General features: G+C 40.0%; 2 protein-coding genes across 4 annotated transcripts in view; both read left to right on the forward strand.

The window, feature by feature from the left end:
• Window positions 1-12,511, forward strand: part of MYO5A (myosin VA) — a 97,889-nt gene extending 85,378 nt beyond the window's left edge. For all 3 annotated transcript variants that reach the window (XM_088172522.1, XM_088172521.1, XM_014874025.2), the window contains 9 exons: window positions 868-961; window positions 2,010-2,156; window positions 2,571-2,725; window positions 3,907-3,996; window positions 4,712-4,862; window positions 5,693-5,975; window positions 6,767-6,941; window positions 8,246-8,326; window positions 9,172-12,511. In XM_088172522.1, the coding sequence (XP_088028648.1) occupies window positions 868-961; window positions 2,010-2,156; window positions 2,571-2,725; window positions 3,907-3,996; window positions 4,712-4,862; window positions 5,693-5,975; window positions 6,767-6,941; window positions 8,246-8,326; window positions 9,172-9,324 (1,329 nt within the window). In that variant the 3' untranslated portion in view covers window positions 9,325-12,511. The remainder of the gene's footprint in view (window positions 1-867; window positions 962-2,009; window positions 2,157-2,570; window positions 2,726-3,906; window positions 3,997-4,711; window positions 4,863-5,692; window positions 5,976-6,766; window positions 6,942-8,245; window positions 8,327-9,171) is intronic.
• Window positions 12,512-13,448: 937 nt separating this feature from the next.
• The window catches only part of MYO5C (myosin VC), a 33,873-nt gene continuing 30,370 nt past the window's right edge, over window positions 13,449-16,951 (forward strand). Inside the window, exons 1-3 of the mRNA XM_088172808.1 lie at window positions 13,449-13,475; window positions 13,959-14,072; window positions 16,184-16,294. Coding sequence (XP_088028934.1) covers window positions 13,449-13,475; window positions 13,959-14,072; window positions 16,184-16,294 — 252 coding nt within the window. The remainder of the gene's footprint in view (window positions 13,476-13,958; window positions 14,073-16,183; window positions 16,295-16,951) is intronic.

Below are 16,951 nucleotides of genomic sequence, written 5' to 3' on the forward strand. Positions count from 1 at the left end.
CCCTTATGTTCCTGCCAGTGCCAAGAATAATCCTCACACTTACGAGATTTTTCTTCTAAGCTGCTTTCCAACACTTAACCTGGAATGGCTTTCAATTTGTTTGAGCTTGAGGTTTTGCTTTCTTTAGAAAGACTTTCCCTTTTTTAATTACACAATTATTTTATGAATGTACTACAACAGATATGTCACAGAAGTATTCAAAGGTAGATTTCTGGGGAGTGTTCCTTTGAAGGACAAATACGATTTATTAAAAGAATAGGACTTTTAGGTGCTAGATGTTATTCAGAATAAAAACATGCAAGAAACCTGTTTCAGTGTAAGGAAATGTGATGACAGCAAGGGAGATGGCAGAGCAACACAAGAAATGATGTTTGGATGCTTGATTTTGTAAATTTGAGTGCAAGTTATAGTCTCTTTCTTAGGAATCTCATCTTCTCATAACATGAATAGGTCTGAATAAGGAGCCAGTCTTAAAGACAGGAATAAAGGATGCAGAAATACAAGATAGCTGTTTAATAAGAAATAAAATAATTTCTGTGAGGCATTTGGAAGAGCAGGGAGGAAGCATTAGGGAGATGTGTTTGCAGCAAAATATCTTTTACTGTATGAACTGGCCTCATTCTGAGTGTCTGCAGAATCTACCTGCCTATGAGCTTTGCCTTTGTCATGCTGCATATAACTTAATAATATTTGCAGTATTTGGCTTGTGTTATAGGCACTGTACCAGCTTGCAACCCTCGGCCAGAGGATGGCACTTCTGTTCAGCTTTCCTCACTGCCTCGTAATTCTAACAGCATTGTTTTTGTCTCTGTCACATGGTGCAGGATTGTTCCCATATCTTAATTTTTCCCTTATTTGAATTTACAGGATTTAATGGAGCAGCTGGAAAAGCAGGACAAAACTGTTCGCAAGTTAAAGAAGCAGTTGAAAGTATTTGCTAAGAAGATCGGTGAACTCGAAGGTACTTTTGTATTTTGAGAGAAAGATTTTGATCTGATTGTCATCATATCCATCTGTTGTAGCAGTTGTGATGTCTTCAGTAGCTTTAGCCTCTGTTGACTGCAGAAGCAGGACATGTGCTCAGACCTCTGTGTGTTCTTAGAAGTTGAGAAAAGGAGATTGATGTTTCTCTGAAGGCAGAAAGTATTCAAACATAAGGGAATGTTTCCTGCACTGTTTGTGTACTTAAAGACAGTATCTGGTTTTGTCAAGAGAAAAGCAGTACTAAATATGAACCAGGCAAAAATAAGTTACCCAATTTTCCTTTGAATATGAAAGTTGGTTATTCAAACTAAGTGGATTTTTAAAAAAGTCTTTCGATATTGTTCAGTTACTTCTCTGGACAAGATCACAGTAATGTTCATACATAATACAGAGTGGGAAAATGCTCCTGAAATTATGGTTTGGGCTGTGTTTATTGCCTAATTACCTTAGAAAGATGCAGTAGGTGTGACTGGGATGCAGTTAACTTTCATCATAGCAGGCTGTGTGATGCTGTGTTTTGGATTTGAGTCTATGACATTGCTGGGAGCACACTGGTGTTTTGGCTACTGCTGAACAGGGTCAAGGTTTCCTTTTTTCCCCACTCCATCCCCTCAGTAGGCTGAGGTGGGAGGGCACATGGGCACACAGCCAGGACTGCTGACCCAGGCTAAAGGAATATTCCATATGCTGCACCTCCTCATGGCAGGAACCACAGGAGGGTGTTTTGTACACAAGAGAGCTGTTGTTTGAGACTGGTTGGACATCAATTCCCCCATCAGGGCTGGGGGTTTATCATGAGTGATTGCCTTTGTTTTGCTTCCTGCCCCCCCCCCCCCCCAGCCCCTTTTCCTTCACTTATTGAACCACCTTTTTCTCAACAAATCAGTTTTCTCAGTTTTGCTCTTAATATTGTCTTCCCTGTCCTGCTGGAGCCAGGACTTTGCTTAGGAATGTTACAGAAATGTCTCTGGTATGTATTGGTTTCACTGGAAAATGTAATATTTCTTTTCATTCCCTCTCTGAAGTTGGCCAGATGGAGAACATATCACCTGGACAAATCATTGATGAACCTATTCGTCCAGTTAACATCCCACGGAAAGAAAAGGACTTCCAAGGGATGCTGGAATATAAGAAGGAGGATGAACAAAAACTTGTCAAGAATCTTATTTTAGGTAAGCATCTTTCTCAGTTGTGGCCTTCTCTGCTTCTATACACTCTGAAAAATGAATGATAAGAACACAGAATGTGGATTAGGAAATTAATAGCTTATTTTGGTTTTGACAGTGTTCAGTTTATCTACAGTTCCTAAATGTGTATTGTAATCTAATTATCCTTCTTCATGAGTATAGTACATATTAACATGCCTGCATATTTTTGGCAGACACTTATATTTTCTTATTCTGTTTTTTTACCAAGAAGGTGGCTCTTAGTTTTGCTCTGAGTTTTCACTGGCTAGAGGTATATATATATAGAGCTACATATATATATATGTATATGCTATGAACTGGGGAGGTTGCAATTACCTCATATAACATCTTCCAGTGACTTGACACTCAACAAGATAATGTGTGTTTGTTTTTCCCAAGAGCTGAAACCACGTGGGGTAGCTGTCAACCTGATTCCAGGACTACCAGCATATATTTTGTTCATGTGTGTGCGCCATGCAGATTACCTGAATGATGACCAGAAAGTGCGGTCGTTGTTGACTTCCACTATCAATGGCATCAAAAAAGTGCTAAAGGTTAGTTAGCCTGCTTAGTTTAGAAAAAAAACGTTAATTTAAAATTCACTTTTGATTTTATGTTAGGAGGATGAGGAAAAGGTTTTCAATGAATTGACTCTGGATTTGTGACCAGTGAATTCTCACTAAAGTCTCAAGAGTTGTGTTTAAAAAATTACAAATTACATTGCTGGCATTTTATCCATATAGTAGCAGAGATGTATTTAATTAATGAGAAAGGAGCTACCTTCTCATTAGTTTTGAATAGTCTCCTTCTTCTGAAGCTCAGCTTATAAAGTTTTGGATGTAGTCAGAGTTTGCAGACTACAAATGGTTAATCTTTTCCAGAGCATTTAAATAAACAGTTTCATTTACAGTTTTGGTTAACAGATTCCTCATTTGCTTCACCTACAGATTACACTGATGATAATATGTTACTGCCCAAAGTCTTGGCAAGGAGTTGGCTGGGACAGTTCAGGCCAGGTGTATCTTGAAGGCATGATTAAAACATAAATATGTTTTATGTTTATATAGTTTTTTATTTTTTAAATGAGAGAGATGTGTCAAAAGTCAAGCCTTTAATCAAACTACAAGTTTAAAAAAAATACTTAGTAAACAATCCTGGAGGAGCTTAGATGTCCATGGGAATTTTTGAACATTTTTAAGTGAAGGAAGTGCACACTGTGGAGCTCTAGAACTACTCAGCAGATACTCAACCCTGTGTTCTTTGGTGAGAAGGATTTGTTGTTTTGTTTCATTTTCCATATCAGGCTGACAAAATGGTTATGGTGTAAGTGCATTCATAAAACTGAATTGTTCCCTGCTCCTGCTGGCTCTGTATCATTCCATTCTTCCCTGCTGGGCTCTTCACAGGAGTCATTGGGTATTTTGGGAATACAGTCACATTGCTCTTTGATTTCTGCCCAGAGCAATTTGGATGGGTGTGTAAAACACAGAAGGATCATCTCTGTGGAGGAAATAATATTCATGAAAAACACTAAGGAAAACAGGGAGGGTGTTAAATGGAACTTTGCCAAAATGCTTGCTTTCCTAATACATTACTGTAATACACAAAGTTTTGCAAAACATCAGAATGAAGATCTACTATAACATGTATGTTAAGTGTTTAGCTGTGTATGTTGCATTCTATTTTTTATTTCTCCTACCAGTCTTTGCTAAACCCTGTTTATTTTTATCTTCAGAAAAGAGGAGATGACTTTGAAACAGTGTCCTTCTGGCTGTCCAACACCTGCCGATTTTTGCACTGTTTGAAGCAGTACAGTGGAGAAGAAGTAAGCACTGCTCTTTCTCTGGTTTCTCTTGCTCTCCAGTACTGTTGTCAGCACTGCTCTTTAACAAATCTTGTTAAAAGATAAATAAAAGGTCGAGTCATAATCTCTTAAAATGGCTGCACCTTTTGGAATGATGGTGACAGCATCAGTGGAAAGTGCAGGGATATAAGATTTGAGCCAGCTTCCCTTTATTGTGGGCTGGGACCCAGAGTCTGGATGGCATTGGGCTCTCAAAAGGGCCAGCTCAGATTAAGCAGGAGAATCTGGCAGCTGCTCTTATGGTTTTTAGCAATGATTCACTGCACTCCCTATCAAAAAGGCTGTATTAAGCCTTTTAGCCATAGGATGGCAGACCAGTTGATGTTTGGAGGCTGTGATATGCCCAATTCCTCTTTCAAGCTTAACTGGGCTTTTGGAAGGTGAAAATGCCCATGCTGGAGTGGGAGGGAGTCTTGCCTGCCAGAAAGCTGGCAGAGTTTCTTCCTGTGTCACAGACCTGAAATTTTGAGTTAAGGAAGCAAATGCTCTGGGCATCACACTTGAAAAGCAAATCCTAGCATTAGCCTCAATCAGACAAAGTTCCAAACTAAAATTTTCAGGGGCTGTAACTTAAGGTATTATTTGTCAGTTGCATGAAAGAAAATGCAAATACTGGGTTTGTGTAATATTTTTGTGCTCTACTGAAGCATTAATTTCTGTTATTTTATGAATTCAGGGCTTTATGAAGCATAATACACCTCGTCAAAATGAACACTGCCTCACTAATTTTGATTTAGCTGAATACAGACAAGTACTGAGTGACTTGGCTATTCAGATCTACCAACAGCTTGTCCGAGTGTTGGAAAATATTCTGCAACCAATGATTGGTAAGGCAAAGTTGAATTCCTTAAGCTTCACAACATAGTACCAAAATGAAAATCGTGATGGTGGTAGTAGATGTGTCTTATATTTCTTCCTAAACAGCAGAGTTTCATTAATAGTTCTCGTGGTATTCTGTTCATAGATGACAAGGACTATTCTGGACAGGTTGGATTAGAGGACAAACTAAACTGTGACTGGTTCTTCTGGCAGTGCCAGAATAAACTGGTATACCTTATTCATGCATGGCATAAATCAGGCATTTGCAGGAAGAAGCTGTCAGGGCAATCTGGTATTTGTTGCCCTGTCTGTTAGGAGATATCCCATGGAAAAATTAGACTTTAATTACATGAGAACTCTTAATTGAAATTAGTATGTTTGGTTGTTATGGACAGCAGTGAGGAATTAAATCACAAGCAGTGATAAAGCTAACATTCAGAGAGGTTTTCTTTTTTTTTTTTTAATTAGAATACTTTTCATTTTCAGTTCAGACAGTACTCCCACAGAAATTTTCATTATGCTTTCCAATCACAACATTTAGAAGAATGGAACAGCTCTCAGTTTGCTGACTCTGCTGCTCATATGACCCTGGGAGGAAAAAAGTACTTTCCTGAGCTAGATTCAGACTGTCGTTTTAAACACACATGCTGTAATCTTTGTGAAAACCCTGTGAACTTAGATTTTTGCAGAACATAGTGGGACACAGAATTTCTGGAAATCATGGTAAACTGTGGCTAGCAGAAAGCCCAGCCTGCTCTCTCTGCTTTGCTGTCTTGCACAATATCCTTGTGTACCAGCAGTTTTCAGTCCTTACAATGATGGTGTCAATGAAATGCAGTTTCAGGAATGCTGGAGCACGAGACCATCCAGGGGGTCTCAGGGGTGAAACCGACAGGGCTGCGGAAGAGAACATCCAGCATTGCTGATGAGGGCACCTACACCCTGGACTCCATCATCCGGCAGCTGAACTCCTTCCACTCGGTCATGTGTCAGCATGGCATGGACCCAGAGCTCATCAAGCAGGTGGTCAAGCAGATGTTCTACATCATCGGGGCTGTCACACTCAATAACCTGCTCCTGCGCAAGGACATGTGCTCCTGGAGCAAGGGAATGCAGATAAGGTGGGAAAGCTCGTTCCACTTCTCTTCAATGACTGCTGGAAATCTTACTGAACTCTTGACGTTGCTGAGTATCATTTGGATGGAGCTGCAGATATCTGGAATATTTATTTTTCCAGATGCAGATGATGTTCAAATGATTTGGTGACATTCGGTTAAAAACAGCTTAGTTGACTTTGGCCAAATCCTACCTGACATTAAAGGAAATGTGGTAGACAAAAGTGTGTCATTATCAAGTAGGAATCAGAACTGTGGGTGAAAGGTTGGTAACTGCTTTCTTAGCTTTTAGAGAAGAACAGCAAACGTACCTGCTGCATTTTTTGTATACTGGTGGTGCAATGGATTGCTCTTTGTCTACACTAGTTTGCTGCATCCTGAGGTAAAGCCATCTGAATCATCTCCTGCATTTCACACCACTTGTCCAATTGATTTTATTGACTTCTGTCAGGAAATTTAGCCAGGGCATTCCAGTCCCTCAAGTCCCTCCCAAAGCCTCACTGTACTTTAACATGGACAAGACTTCATTTGCTTTTCTTCTTATAACATTCACGCAATTAATAGGAACAGAAACAAATGGGAAAGACTAGTTAGTGGAAATCTTTGACCATAGTTTCTAACTGTTATGAAAGTCAAAATCCCTGCCTTAATTGGAAGAAAACAGTGTGAAGACAAAATAACAAGAAGGAAAACACATAAGGACAAAGAAGCAGCACTGGGAAAGAGAAATTGCACACTCTTTCCATTTATCTATAATCAAGCATTAACGTTCTTGATGCTGTTACCTCTTTGCACAGGTACAATGTGAGTCAACTGGAAGAATGGCTACGTGATAAGAATTTGATGAATAGTGGGGCTAAGGAAACCCTGGAACCCCTCATCCAGGCTGCACAGTTGTTGCAAGTAAAAAAGAAAACAGATGAAGATGCAGAAGCCATTTGTTCAATGTGCAATGCACTGACTACTGCCCAGGTGAGCAAATCCTCAATCCTGTCTGTCTTGCTGTTCCTCCTGAGCAGCTCCCTGCTCTCTTGGTGTTTGCCATCCCTGCCAGCACTGCTGTCACACGTGAATTGGAGGTTTCTTACTTTGTTTTGCTAAAACAGATGGAGGGGTGAAGAAAGGACCAGACCCTTTTGAGTCTGATGTTTGAGATAAGTTTTGAACAAATGAGAGGAAGCTCTATAGATCATGCAGGGTAAAGTGCACAGTCTCCCAGTTTTTGGAAATCCTTAGAGGAAAGTCTTCGTTCAAAGACATCTCTGTACTCCAGACAGCTCTGCCTAGGATAGTAGGAATTGACTTTTCTGCCATCAGAGTTGGTGTCCAGCCAAGTTGATGGACAATTCAAACAGAGCTGTTATCTGTGGGTCTGCAAACAAGAGTGTAAAGTTACTGTACCTGTTAGCTTCAAAGGATGAACCAAGTGGACCTCAGTAAACAGACTCCTGTTTGTGAAAGCTCAGATTTTGTACAGATATGTTGCACTTCTTTTTCAAACCATGCTACATTTGCATAGAGCTTGTACAGGAATAAATGGACCCAAGCATGAACAATTCTCGCCAGGAAAAGGAAGAAATTTCCCTATTTCTTTCACAGTTGTGTCAGCACTAGCAGTTGCATTGATCAAGCCATTTTGATTTATTAATTCACACTACTGGAAAATCACCTAGTTTTCTACTGAATAAGAAGTTAGAATTCCATGTGCTGTGTTTTAACTTTTTAACAAAGTGTTTTGGTTTTTTAATAAAGGGTATGGTAAAAAGACAAAGATAATTTTTAATAGGTTCTACAAGTTTCACCCATATTATTATATAAAGTCTTTGTTATGTAATTCTTTCCTTTGGTGGTCTTAGCCCTGTTTTTAAGAAATAGCCCACTCTTGAAAAACAGAAAAGTTGTAAGACTACAGGAGGTCATTACTACAGGGTCAGAATTAGAGTGAGAAAAACATCATGTTTTTGGGGGTGGGTAGGTAAACAATCAGTTACTTCTCATGTGATTTTTTTCTATCATTTGGTATTTTCATCACATATGTAGAAATTTAGGGTTTCTACCTCCAAAGAGCAGATGTTCTGAAAGAGGCAGTCATTTAACATAGCATTGAGCAGGGTGATGGAATTCTGCATTAATCAATAAAGCAAAAAAATAACAGATACTTTCAAATACCTTTCTTTTTTAAATAGCTAATTTTAAAATTATATTATTAGTAATCATGGATGCATCTGTTGACTGATCAGTAACATGAACCTGAAAGTGATTGTTTTTCTTCACAGATTGTAAAAGTTCTGAATTTGTATACTCCAGTTAATGAGTTTGAAGAGAGAGTCTTGGTGTCATTTATACGTACAATACAGGTATGTCTATCTTTTCATCAAAAAACATTTCTAAGAAAACCTCTGATCAGCCAAAATTGCTTGGCTCCTGAAATACATTCAGGAAAATGAATTAAACTATGCTTTTTAGCTATCATAGTTTAACAGCATTGAAAAGGTAATGTCAGCCTTAAAATTTAAGCAGTCATGAGTTCCTGTCTGCAGACTTACCTGAAAGTGTTAGTTTCCCTGTCAGTACGTATGAGGTTTTCAGGTGAGAGATTTTTGTGCTTATTCATCTTTGTGTATGTAAGCTCACTTGTATGACAACTTTTCAAGCACTAAGATTTAGATATGCAAATTTAGATATGCAAACTCGGACCTATGTCTGGATGTGAAGTTCTGTGCTTAGAAAACTGAGGCCTATATTTCTACCAAAGTTTTAATTTACCACTTCTATTTTTGTATATATTGGTGAAAATGAAACGTTTTGAAAACTCCAAAGAGAAGCAGTCAGTAGAGCAAATTTACAAAACAAACACGAACTTTCTGGTCTATTAGAAATTGAATTACAGTATAACAAGATAAGGGAGATTGGGAAGGTAGAACTGAGATAAAGCTGAAAAGATGGTTACCAGATACTGGGCAAAATCTTCCTTTTGAAGGGAATATTAAGTATTGCCAGATTGCATTGTAAGGGGGAGATGTGCAGAACTGAAGCTGATCAGAGTAACTACAGTTTAATGGCACAGTTGGTGTAAATGTGTCAGCTCAGTGGCATAGTGTGTGTTTGCACACACACATCTGGAAGCACAGATCATCTTTTGGGGTGGTTGTTATCAGTCAGCTGGCTAAATGCTGACATCATCACTTTCTTATCTCTGCAGGTGCGGCTGCGAGACAGGAAGGACTCTCCTCAGTTGCTCATGGATGCTAAACACATCTTCCCTGTTACTTTTCCGTTTAATCCATCCTCTCTGGCTTTAGAAACCATTCAGATCCCAGCCAGCTTGGGCCTGGGCTTCATATCCCGTGTCTGATCCCAAGGATGTCCTGTCAGTGTTAGATGGAGAAGCAGTTGCCTGATAGCTGTACCTGTTAAAACATAGTGAGCCACTGAACCCACGTTTTCTGAACAAAAGCCAGTCTAAGCCCAGATGTGTAGTTAAGGTAGCTGGAAACTGCACAGCAGCACCACAGGCTGAATGATCCTAGAAAGATATGCATTTGTGCTGGGTCATTGCATTTATGGGGACATCACTGATTCGTACATTTCCAGAGTATGGAAATCGGGCTTGGACAAAAATTGTGTCTTCAGCTGTCTAGAGACATTTTTAGATCTTTAGTAACATATTTAAATAGTGTAAATTAAAATCCATATGTAATCTTCTCATAGGTGGGGACCAATGGGGACAGTCACAGTCCTGGACATGGGAGACTTGAAAGTAAGACATTTTGTAGTAGAATACACAGTCACATGGGAGCCTGTTACATTTAATTTGTAAAAACTGGAATGGAAAAACACAAACTGGCAATATATACAGTTATTTCTTAAACCACTTCCTCATTTATGTCAGTTTGACATAAATTGTAGTGATAAGTCTTATAGCTCACTCTATGCTCTAACTTAGGTGTTCATTTGTTAGAACTGTGGTTTACCAAGCAAACTAAATCGCTGCTGCATATTCTGTTGTTTTAAATGTATGACAGTATCATACTAAGCACTAAAAATAAGATAGTTCATTTTTTGTTGTCAACCTTATTTACAGTCTGTTGCAGTCCGTTATTTTAACTGGATTTTTGCACATTGTATCAAGTAACACCTGTAGAGGAAAATGGTAACTAAGCACAAGTAGCACACTGGAAATTATAAGTTTAGTTATTTTTAAAAGTAGTTAGCTAAAAATACAGAATCTTGAAGCAAACGACCCGAAGTCAGTAATGATTTTAGTATTTATTTAGGTTATAGAGTGTGTCTAATGTTGTTCTTTGTTTGTAGACCCCAGAGATGACAATGTGTATTTTGAGTATAATCTCTTGGTTTATTGCCACTTGAAAAAAAAAACAACAGAGAAAAGTCTACTTTCACACTGGAATATGAGAGGAAAACTTTAATAGAAAATTTCTGCAGTAGCCCAAGGCTCTCATTCTTAGAAAGGTTGTCCGACAAGAAAGTTAAGTAGGTTTTGAATATGATGCTGTCACTTGACTATGATTCATGCTGATTTAATGGTTGGAAATCAGAGTGCAGAAAAAGAAACTGAGTTATTTTGAATGTTGCACATTTTACTGGAAAGATTTTTCTGTCTCACACATCTTGGATCTGCTATATAAAATTCACATTTCACGATGTGAGGCATAAGTGCAGAAGCCTCACGTAGGCTTCCAGTTCTGTGGTGTATGGCTCAAATGTACATGTAAAAATAAGGCCACACACATTGCTCAGTTGCATTGTGCAATATTTTTAATGTATTATAATAATCTGCATCTTAGTGTTAACATTAATTTATTTTACAATATTGATAAATAACCTAGAGGTACACTGTTATACTGTTTGGTGCTCCTCTGTTTGCCTGCAAATTCACAGAGAAAAAATGTGCTGTTAAGCAGACTGAAACATTTCAGTTTTATTTTACTTGAGAGGCAGACATGCTGTTTGTATGGTTGCTAAAATTGGAAATAAAGACAACATAAACTTAGTCAGTATCATTTTAATATGCTCCTGTCATCTTATATTCAAACAGCCGATATTACATTTGATGGATCATGCCAGTACTTCCAAGAATTGATACTGTATTGTAAAAAGGTTCTGAATGATCTTTGCTAAATGATGGAGATTATTTTCCTCTGCATTGTATACCAAACACTCCTTTTTCAAATGTTACTTGATTCCTGAAATTCTGGCTGCTGTGAAGTGGCTCCAAATAAGGTGTAAGGTCATTTTCAGACTGTCAGGGTACTGTACTTGTGAGAATGTAATGGCAAAGCCTTCACATCAGTAACAGGGTTAGGAAAGAAAACACATGAGAACATGCTGACCTACCAGTTTTTTTCTCCTATTGAAAAACAAACAATTGGCATTACAGTATGTTCATACTTTAGATCAGGAAATGTATCCAGTACTTAAGCGTTAGTGTTTAAAATGTATGCCTAAATGTATTTTTGTTTATTTTACAAGTTTGTTTACCTGTAAAAAGCCTTATTGTATCATTTCCTTAAAAAAAGTAGTGTTTAGTAATTTATAGGTGTCATCCTTAAACTCAGTGGTTTGACTGGTATTACTTTTATATCACATTAAAAGTATATGCTGCTTGACATGTTTTAAAGGAAAATATTTTTGAGTTGGAATAGATGTGCAGTTGGTAATTCATCTAACATTTTACATGGCAGTATTTTACATGCACTTTTCAGAAGTAAAATTTTAGTGTGAGTGTATAATATAACTTTCACCTTAGGACTAAAATCTCTTTAACCATGGAATATAATGCAGAATTATTTTAAAAACTTTTTTTCCTTTGAATCATTGTTATGCTCTTTTAATGTGGACATATCTTTTATATTTTAATTTATTATCTATTGAGATGATAGATTTTATCAGATGCTGGAAAAATACTTGTCAATGACCCCTTAGAAATATATAGTTATTCTTCAGATTTTGCACAATAATTACCTCATTCAGTTTGGTGTATTTTTATTCCAGTGATCATTTTATTCTGATGTTTAGGACACAGTCTTCTATCCAAATTTTGAAAAATTGCTTCTCACACTTCAAACTGGGATGGAACATAAAAGTGCTAAAGTCAGTTAAATGAGATTAATCTACTACAGGAAAAAGCAGCATCAGCTTCATTGAAAGTGGATTGATATCCATCAACATTTGTTCCCAACTTGGAAACACCAGCAATTGCAATTTGAAGGTCTATATGTAATTTGTGATTTAAACTGAACACATTTCAAATACCATACTAAAATTATGAGTAAACACATGGGTTTTTTAAGACGCTGATACTTCATGTGATGAGTAAAAGCCTTTAAACATAGGTTTTCACTTGATGCCACTACAGTACATAGATGAAAAACAAAACATTGTCAGAATTACCTGAGCTCTGATCTGTTGTAGTGTCTGATGTTGTACTTAGTAAATGTATGCATCATAAAAACTGTAGCCTAATAGCTATCACTGGAAAATGTCCAAATAAAAGTACAACTGTACAGTTTGTTTCAGAATTTTGTTGGTTGGTTGGTGGCTCATGAGCTGTGTGCTGGCACAGACCCCAGATGGTCACAGGGTTCCTCCATGGCAGGCTTGGTGTTGACTGCCAAGGGAGTTGGTTAAAATCTGAGGATGTGTAAATACACACCCAGATAGCAGCAGTGTGCCATAAACTGCTGTGACTATGGGAGAATACTTTGTTCAACGTAACCCATTTCTGGTTTAGGGTGTTTTGTCATCTAAAATTAACTGTTCCTGAAATAAAATTTGAGTAACTTCACTAAAACATTCCCTTGTGTGCCATGAAAGCTCCTCGTGTCGGGTGGGGAGGTCTAGTGGGTCTTGGCATGTATTCACCTGCTAAAACACGGCACTGTGGTTATTCAAGTCTTCTTCCTCGTAAAGGATAAAGGATATCCTCATAAAGGATAAACTGTAGTACCTGTTAGCGCTTTAAACCTACTACATGCACTCAGAGTTGTTAATTTTTGTCTTATTCTGAGCTTGTCGTAGAAATTCCTTTGCAATGCTTTGTAGGGAGGTAGTTAATGTTTCTTTTCTCTGCTGGCTCAGAGCTGCTGCAGGGTGACCCTCCAGTAGCTGGAGTGTCCATCGCTCCCGGTCCCTAAAGGTGTGTCCGAGGAGCCGGGTCGGTGACTGGGAGCTCCCCCGGACGGACAGAGCCGGGTCCCGCTGCCCGTGGAACCTGACCCGTGGAACCTGCCCCGCACGGCGCTGCCCGCTCTGCCGGCCGGGGAAGGGCCGGGGCCGGGCGGGGAAGGTCTGGGGCTGCGGGCGGGGAGCGGGGCCGGGGCTGGGGCTGCGGGCGGGGAGCGGGGCCGGGGAGCGGGGCAGGGCCGTTCTCCACGCCCCGGGGCGGGGGCCGGACCGGAGCGGAGCGCGGCCACCTGCGGAACCTGCGGCGGGCTCTGCGGAGCCTGGTCCGCACCGATGGCGCTGGCCGAGCTGTACACGCAGGTGAGGGCGCTGGGGCTGGGGAAGGGGCCGAGGGAAGGGGCTGGGGCTGGGGAAGGGGCCGGGCGAGCTCCGCGGGCGGTGGGCACAGCGGAGCGCCTGTGCGGGCGGGACATCGCACCGGGGACACCGAGGGAGACGCTTTGAGGAAAACACAGCTTTTGTGAGACTCTCTCTGGGAGCCCGTCTCGCTGTTCAGCCAGCGATTAGACAACGTGAAGGTTTAGCTGCCCTTCCCTGGGCGCTCAGGCTCGGAGCGCCGCGCTTTCTGTTGGGCAAATATTGAACGTGTGTGGCAGAGCTTAGCCTCAAAGCAAAGATTCTTCCTCCTTAATGCGCCCGCTGAAACTTTTGCACAACTTTCCCCTCTTCTCCTGTAGTCACCGTAGTGTTGTGACGTATCGTTTGTTTGCTTAGCCTTAAATAACAAAACCAACAGGGATATGTTGGTGATTTAATGAGCCTGTCCCTCATCTGTGGCCACAGCAGCTGCTGCCGCTGAGCGCGGTGCTGCAGGGCTGGGGGTCCTCCTGCTGCTGCTGCTGCTGCCCGGAGCCGCTGGAAGAACGAGCGCGGTTTCGCAGGAATAATGAATGTCAGGTGAAGGGGGGAAGGAGTGCGGGTGTAACCTGACACGGAAATGAGCAAACTCCCGTCTGTTTACCTGCGAGGCAGGGTTTGGACACAGCCAACTCTCGAGGCTGGGTGCATTTGCCAATGGAGGCTCCTGCAACTCCAGGGGCGCCTCCTGAAGAATGAGTGCTTTTATCACATTCTTCTCCCTCCCTTTCTCGTCCTTGACCTAGTGCAGTTCATTTTCTTGCATGGGAACACACTGTGTGCCCCTGAGGCTGTTTGGTGGTGATACACTAACTCACAAAGAGTAACAGCAAAAAAAGAATTCAATTTAACAAGCACTTTTTGTAAGCTAGGAGGAGTTCAGTATAGTGTAGGAATGATACAAATAACAATTTATAGCTGGATAAGCATGGAAAACTCAAATGAAAAGCTAATTTAGCCATGTCTTTCATTAAATAGATACTTGTGGAACTAGGCTTTTGTCCCCTTGGTCAGATAGATGAAAATATTGCCATTACAATTGTTTGGGGTTGTTTAGAAAATATCTCTGTGATTTTGGATATTGTGTGAAAAAATTGCCATTGTGCTGAAAGCATCAGCAAAGAGGTGTCACGGAAGCAGCTGAGGTTTCCATGGTTGTTCATCCCCTGATAAGCACCAGGCTGGTGTGTGTCTGTCCTTACAGATACTGAAAACTCAGCTGGAGAAGTCACTGAGCAGCACAGGCTAACTCACAGGACGTTCTTGTGCAAGCCCCTCCTACCCTAAATTGTTTGATGTTGATCCTTGGGATTTAGGATTATGGAAGCTACAGCTGTGCAGTGCCGTTTGCAGGGACCTCTGTAGGCACCCACCATGGTTCAGTGGGGTTCTTGGGGCAGAGACACTCATGTTCTGAGGAGCTACTGGACTTTCCAAAGCTTCTTCCAAATTAGAGAGGAAAAAAGTAATTTGTGCCAAAACCAGCAGTTGCAGCACCAAAACGAAAGGGAGCGCAAGTCCCCAAGGTATCTGTGGTTCTGCTCACACTCCATTAAATGGTGACTAATTTTAATTTTTCAAGTAAGCAGCTGCAGCAGTTCTCACAGGTTTATTTAAACAGCTTGCTTCAACTGACCGTGCGTATAGCTAGGGTTAGGGAATTAAAGGTAGGGTTCTGGCTATCAAAACAGAAATATGCTGGAAGAGTACACATTATAGTTTCTTGTGTGAGTAGGGACAGATGATGTTGCCTTCTCAAAGCTTGTCAGGATGAGAAGGACACACTCCACATCAGTAAAGTTATTCCCTACTGACTGAGGCTTCCAGCTGTGTTATGTCCTTTTAAGGAATGTTGTTTCCTATAGCTTCTCAGGCAGAGCATTTAAAGAAATTGCTTTTGCATCAGCATTTTAACTTCAGCATAGGAGAACTAAATGGTTCAAACAGCATAACTTACATCCAAATATTTTTTCAAGTTATCTATGCTTCAGTAGGTTAGAGATACCTTGCTGGAATGGAGCTAAAGTATGCCAGTTCATTGCTTGTAAAGAAAGAAAACAGACTGTAGTCTTTGAAGCTTGTCCTAGAGCAGGGAATGATGTTTGGAGGTTGCTCTTCAGTCCTATTAAAAGAAAAGGAACTGTTTAGAGTCTTTCTTGGGTATGACAGTGTGCCTATGGCAAAATGCTTTCTGAATCCTGTACTTGAATCCAGGGAAGTGATTGTCTGTGCTTGGTTGTCTGAATTCTGGTAAATGAGATGCTTTCTCTGGTATTCACTCATTTGAACCCTCCTAGAAACAAGGTCTCTCCCTTAAGTGTATTTTATTCTTTGTTCAGTGTTAGAGAATTTGAAGAGCCTGGCAACAGTCTGGCCTTTGCTCACCTGCCTGCATGCTGTGTTGTTCTGCAGACTCTGCTCTGAACAAGAGCAGAATATGCATGTATAAAATAAATGAGTCTGCTCTCTTAGTTTATTCTTTCATGAAAAATAACAAAACCACAAAAAATATAACCTGCTGTACAGAGCTAATAATATTCCCAAAAAGTCCTGGAATTGGGTTGCACATGATGTTTGAAAGGTATTTTTTAATGCTAGCCTGGTTTTATTAAAGTAGCTGAGCTAACTATTGTCTTGTTTTTCTCTTACAGTACAATAGGGTTTGGATCCCTGATAATGAAGAAGTCTGGCAGTCTGCAGAAATCACAAAAAACTACAAAGCTGGAGACCGCTTTCTCCATGTGCAATTAGAAGATGGAACTGTAAGGAGAAAAGCCTGAATTATTGTGGGGTTTGCTGACATATGTTTATGTAGAAACATAGGACTCACCTGTGGGGGGTTATGGGATCTAAAAAACACGTACATATTTCCCTTTTTCATCATATTGAAATTGGTACAGTACACATCTGCTGCCCAAAAATATGAGTACAATTCCACTGTCTGTATACATTAGTGTGGAGAACATACCTCACACAGAGCCAGCTGTTGCTTGTTTTGTTGCTTTGTCCAAGATCTGTTAACTTTAGTACCCAAGCTCTTTACAGATCTAATATTTTAAAAGAATTTCTGTATTTCTGGATTCCTGTTCCATAAAGACAAGTATTAAAGGTATGATTAAATGGAGTTGTTGAAAGAAACAGACTGAGTTTTAAACTTCCTGGAAAGAAAACGGGGGAGTTGCAAGTAAGGATAGTTATAGAGCTGACCTGAGTTCTGACCAGGTCTTTACTTTCATTCAGTTACAGCTGATCTGTTATTCTAATCTGTACTTGAAATATGCCTGTGTTTAGAGAGCTGAACATGTGTCCCATTTTTACAGATTTCAATACAAAATATTGTAAATAAAGAGAATGAGGCTGTCTTTTTCATAAGCAACAAACAGCTTCCCCCAAGTTCAGTGGGATGTGTGGAATCAATG

Source organism: Sturnus vulgaris, chromosome 13 (genome assembly GCF_052056855.1).
Source record: "Sturnus vulgaris isolate bStuVul1 chromosome 13, bStuVul1.hap1, whole genome shotgun sequence".
Classification (NCBI taxonomy): Eukaryota; Metazoa; Chordata; class Aves; order Passeriformes; family Sturnidae; genus Sturnus; species Sturnus vulgaris.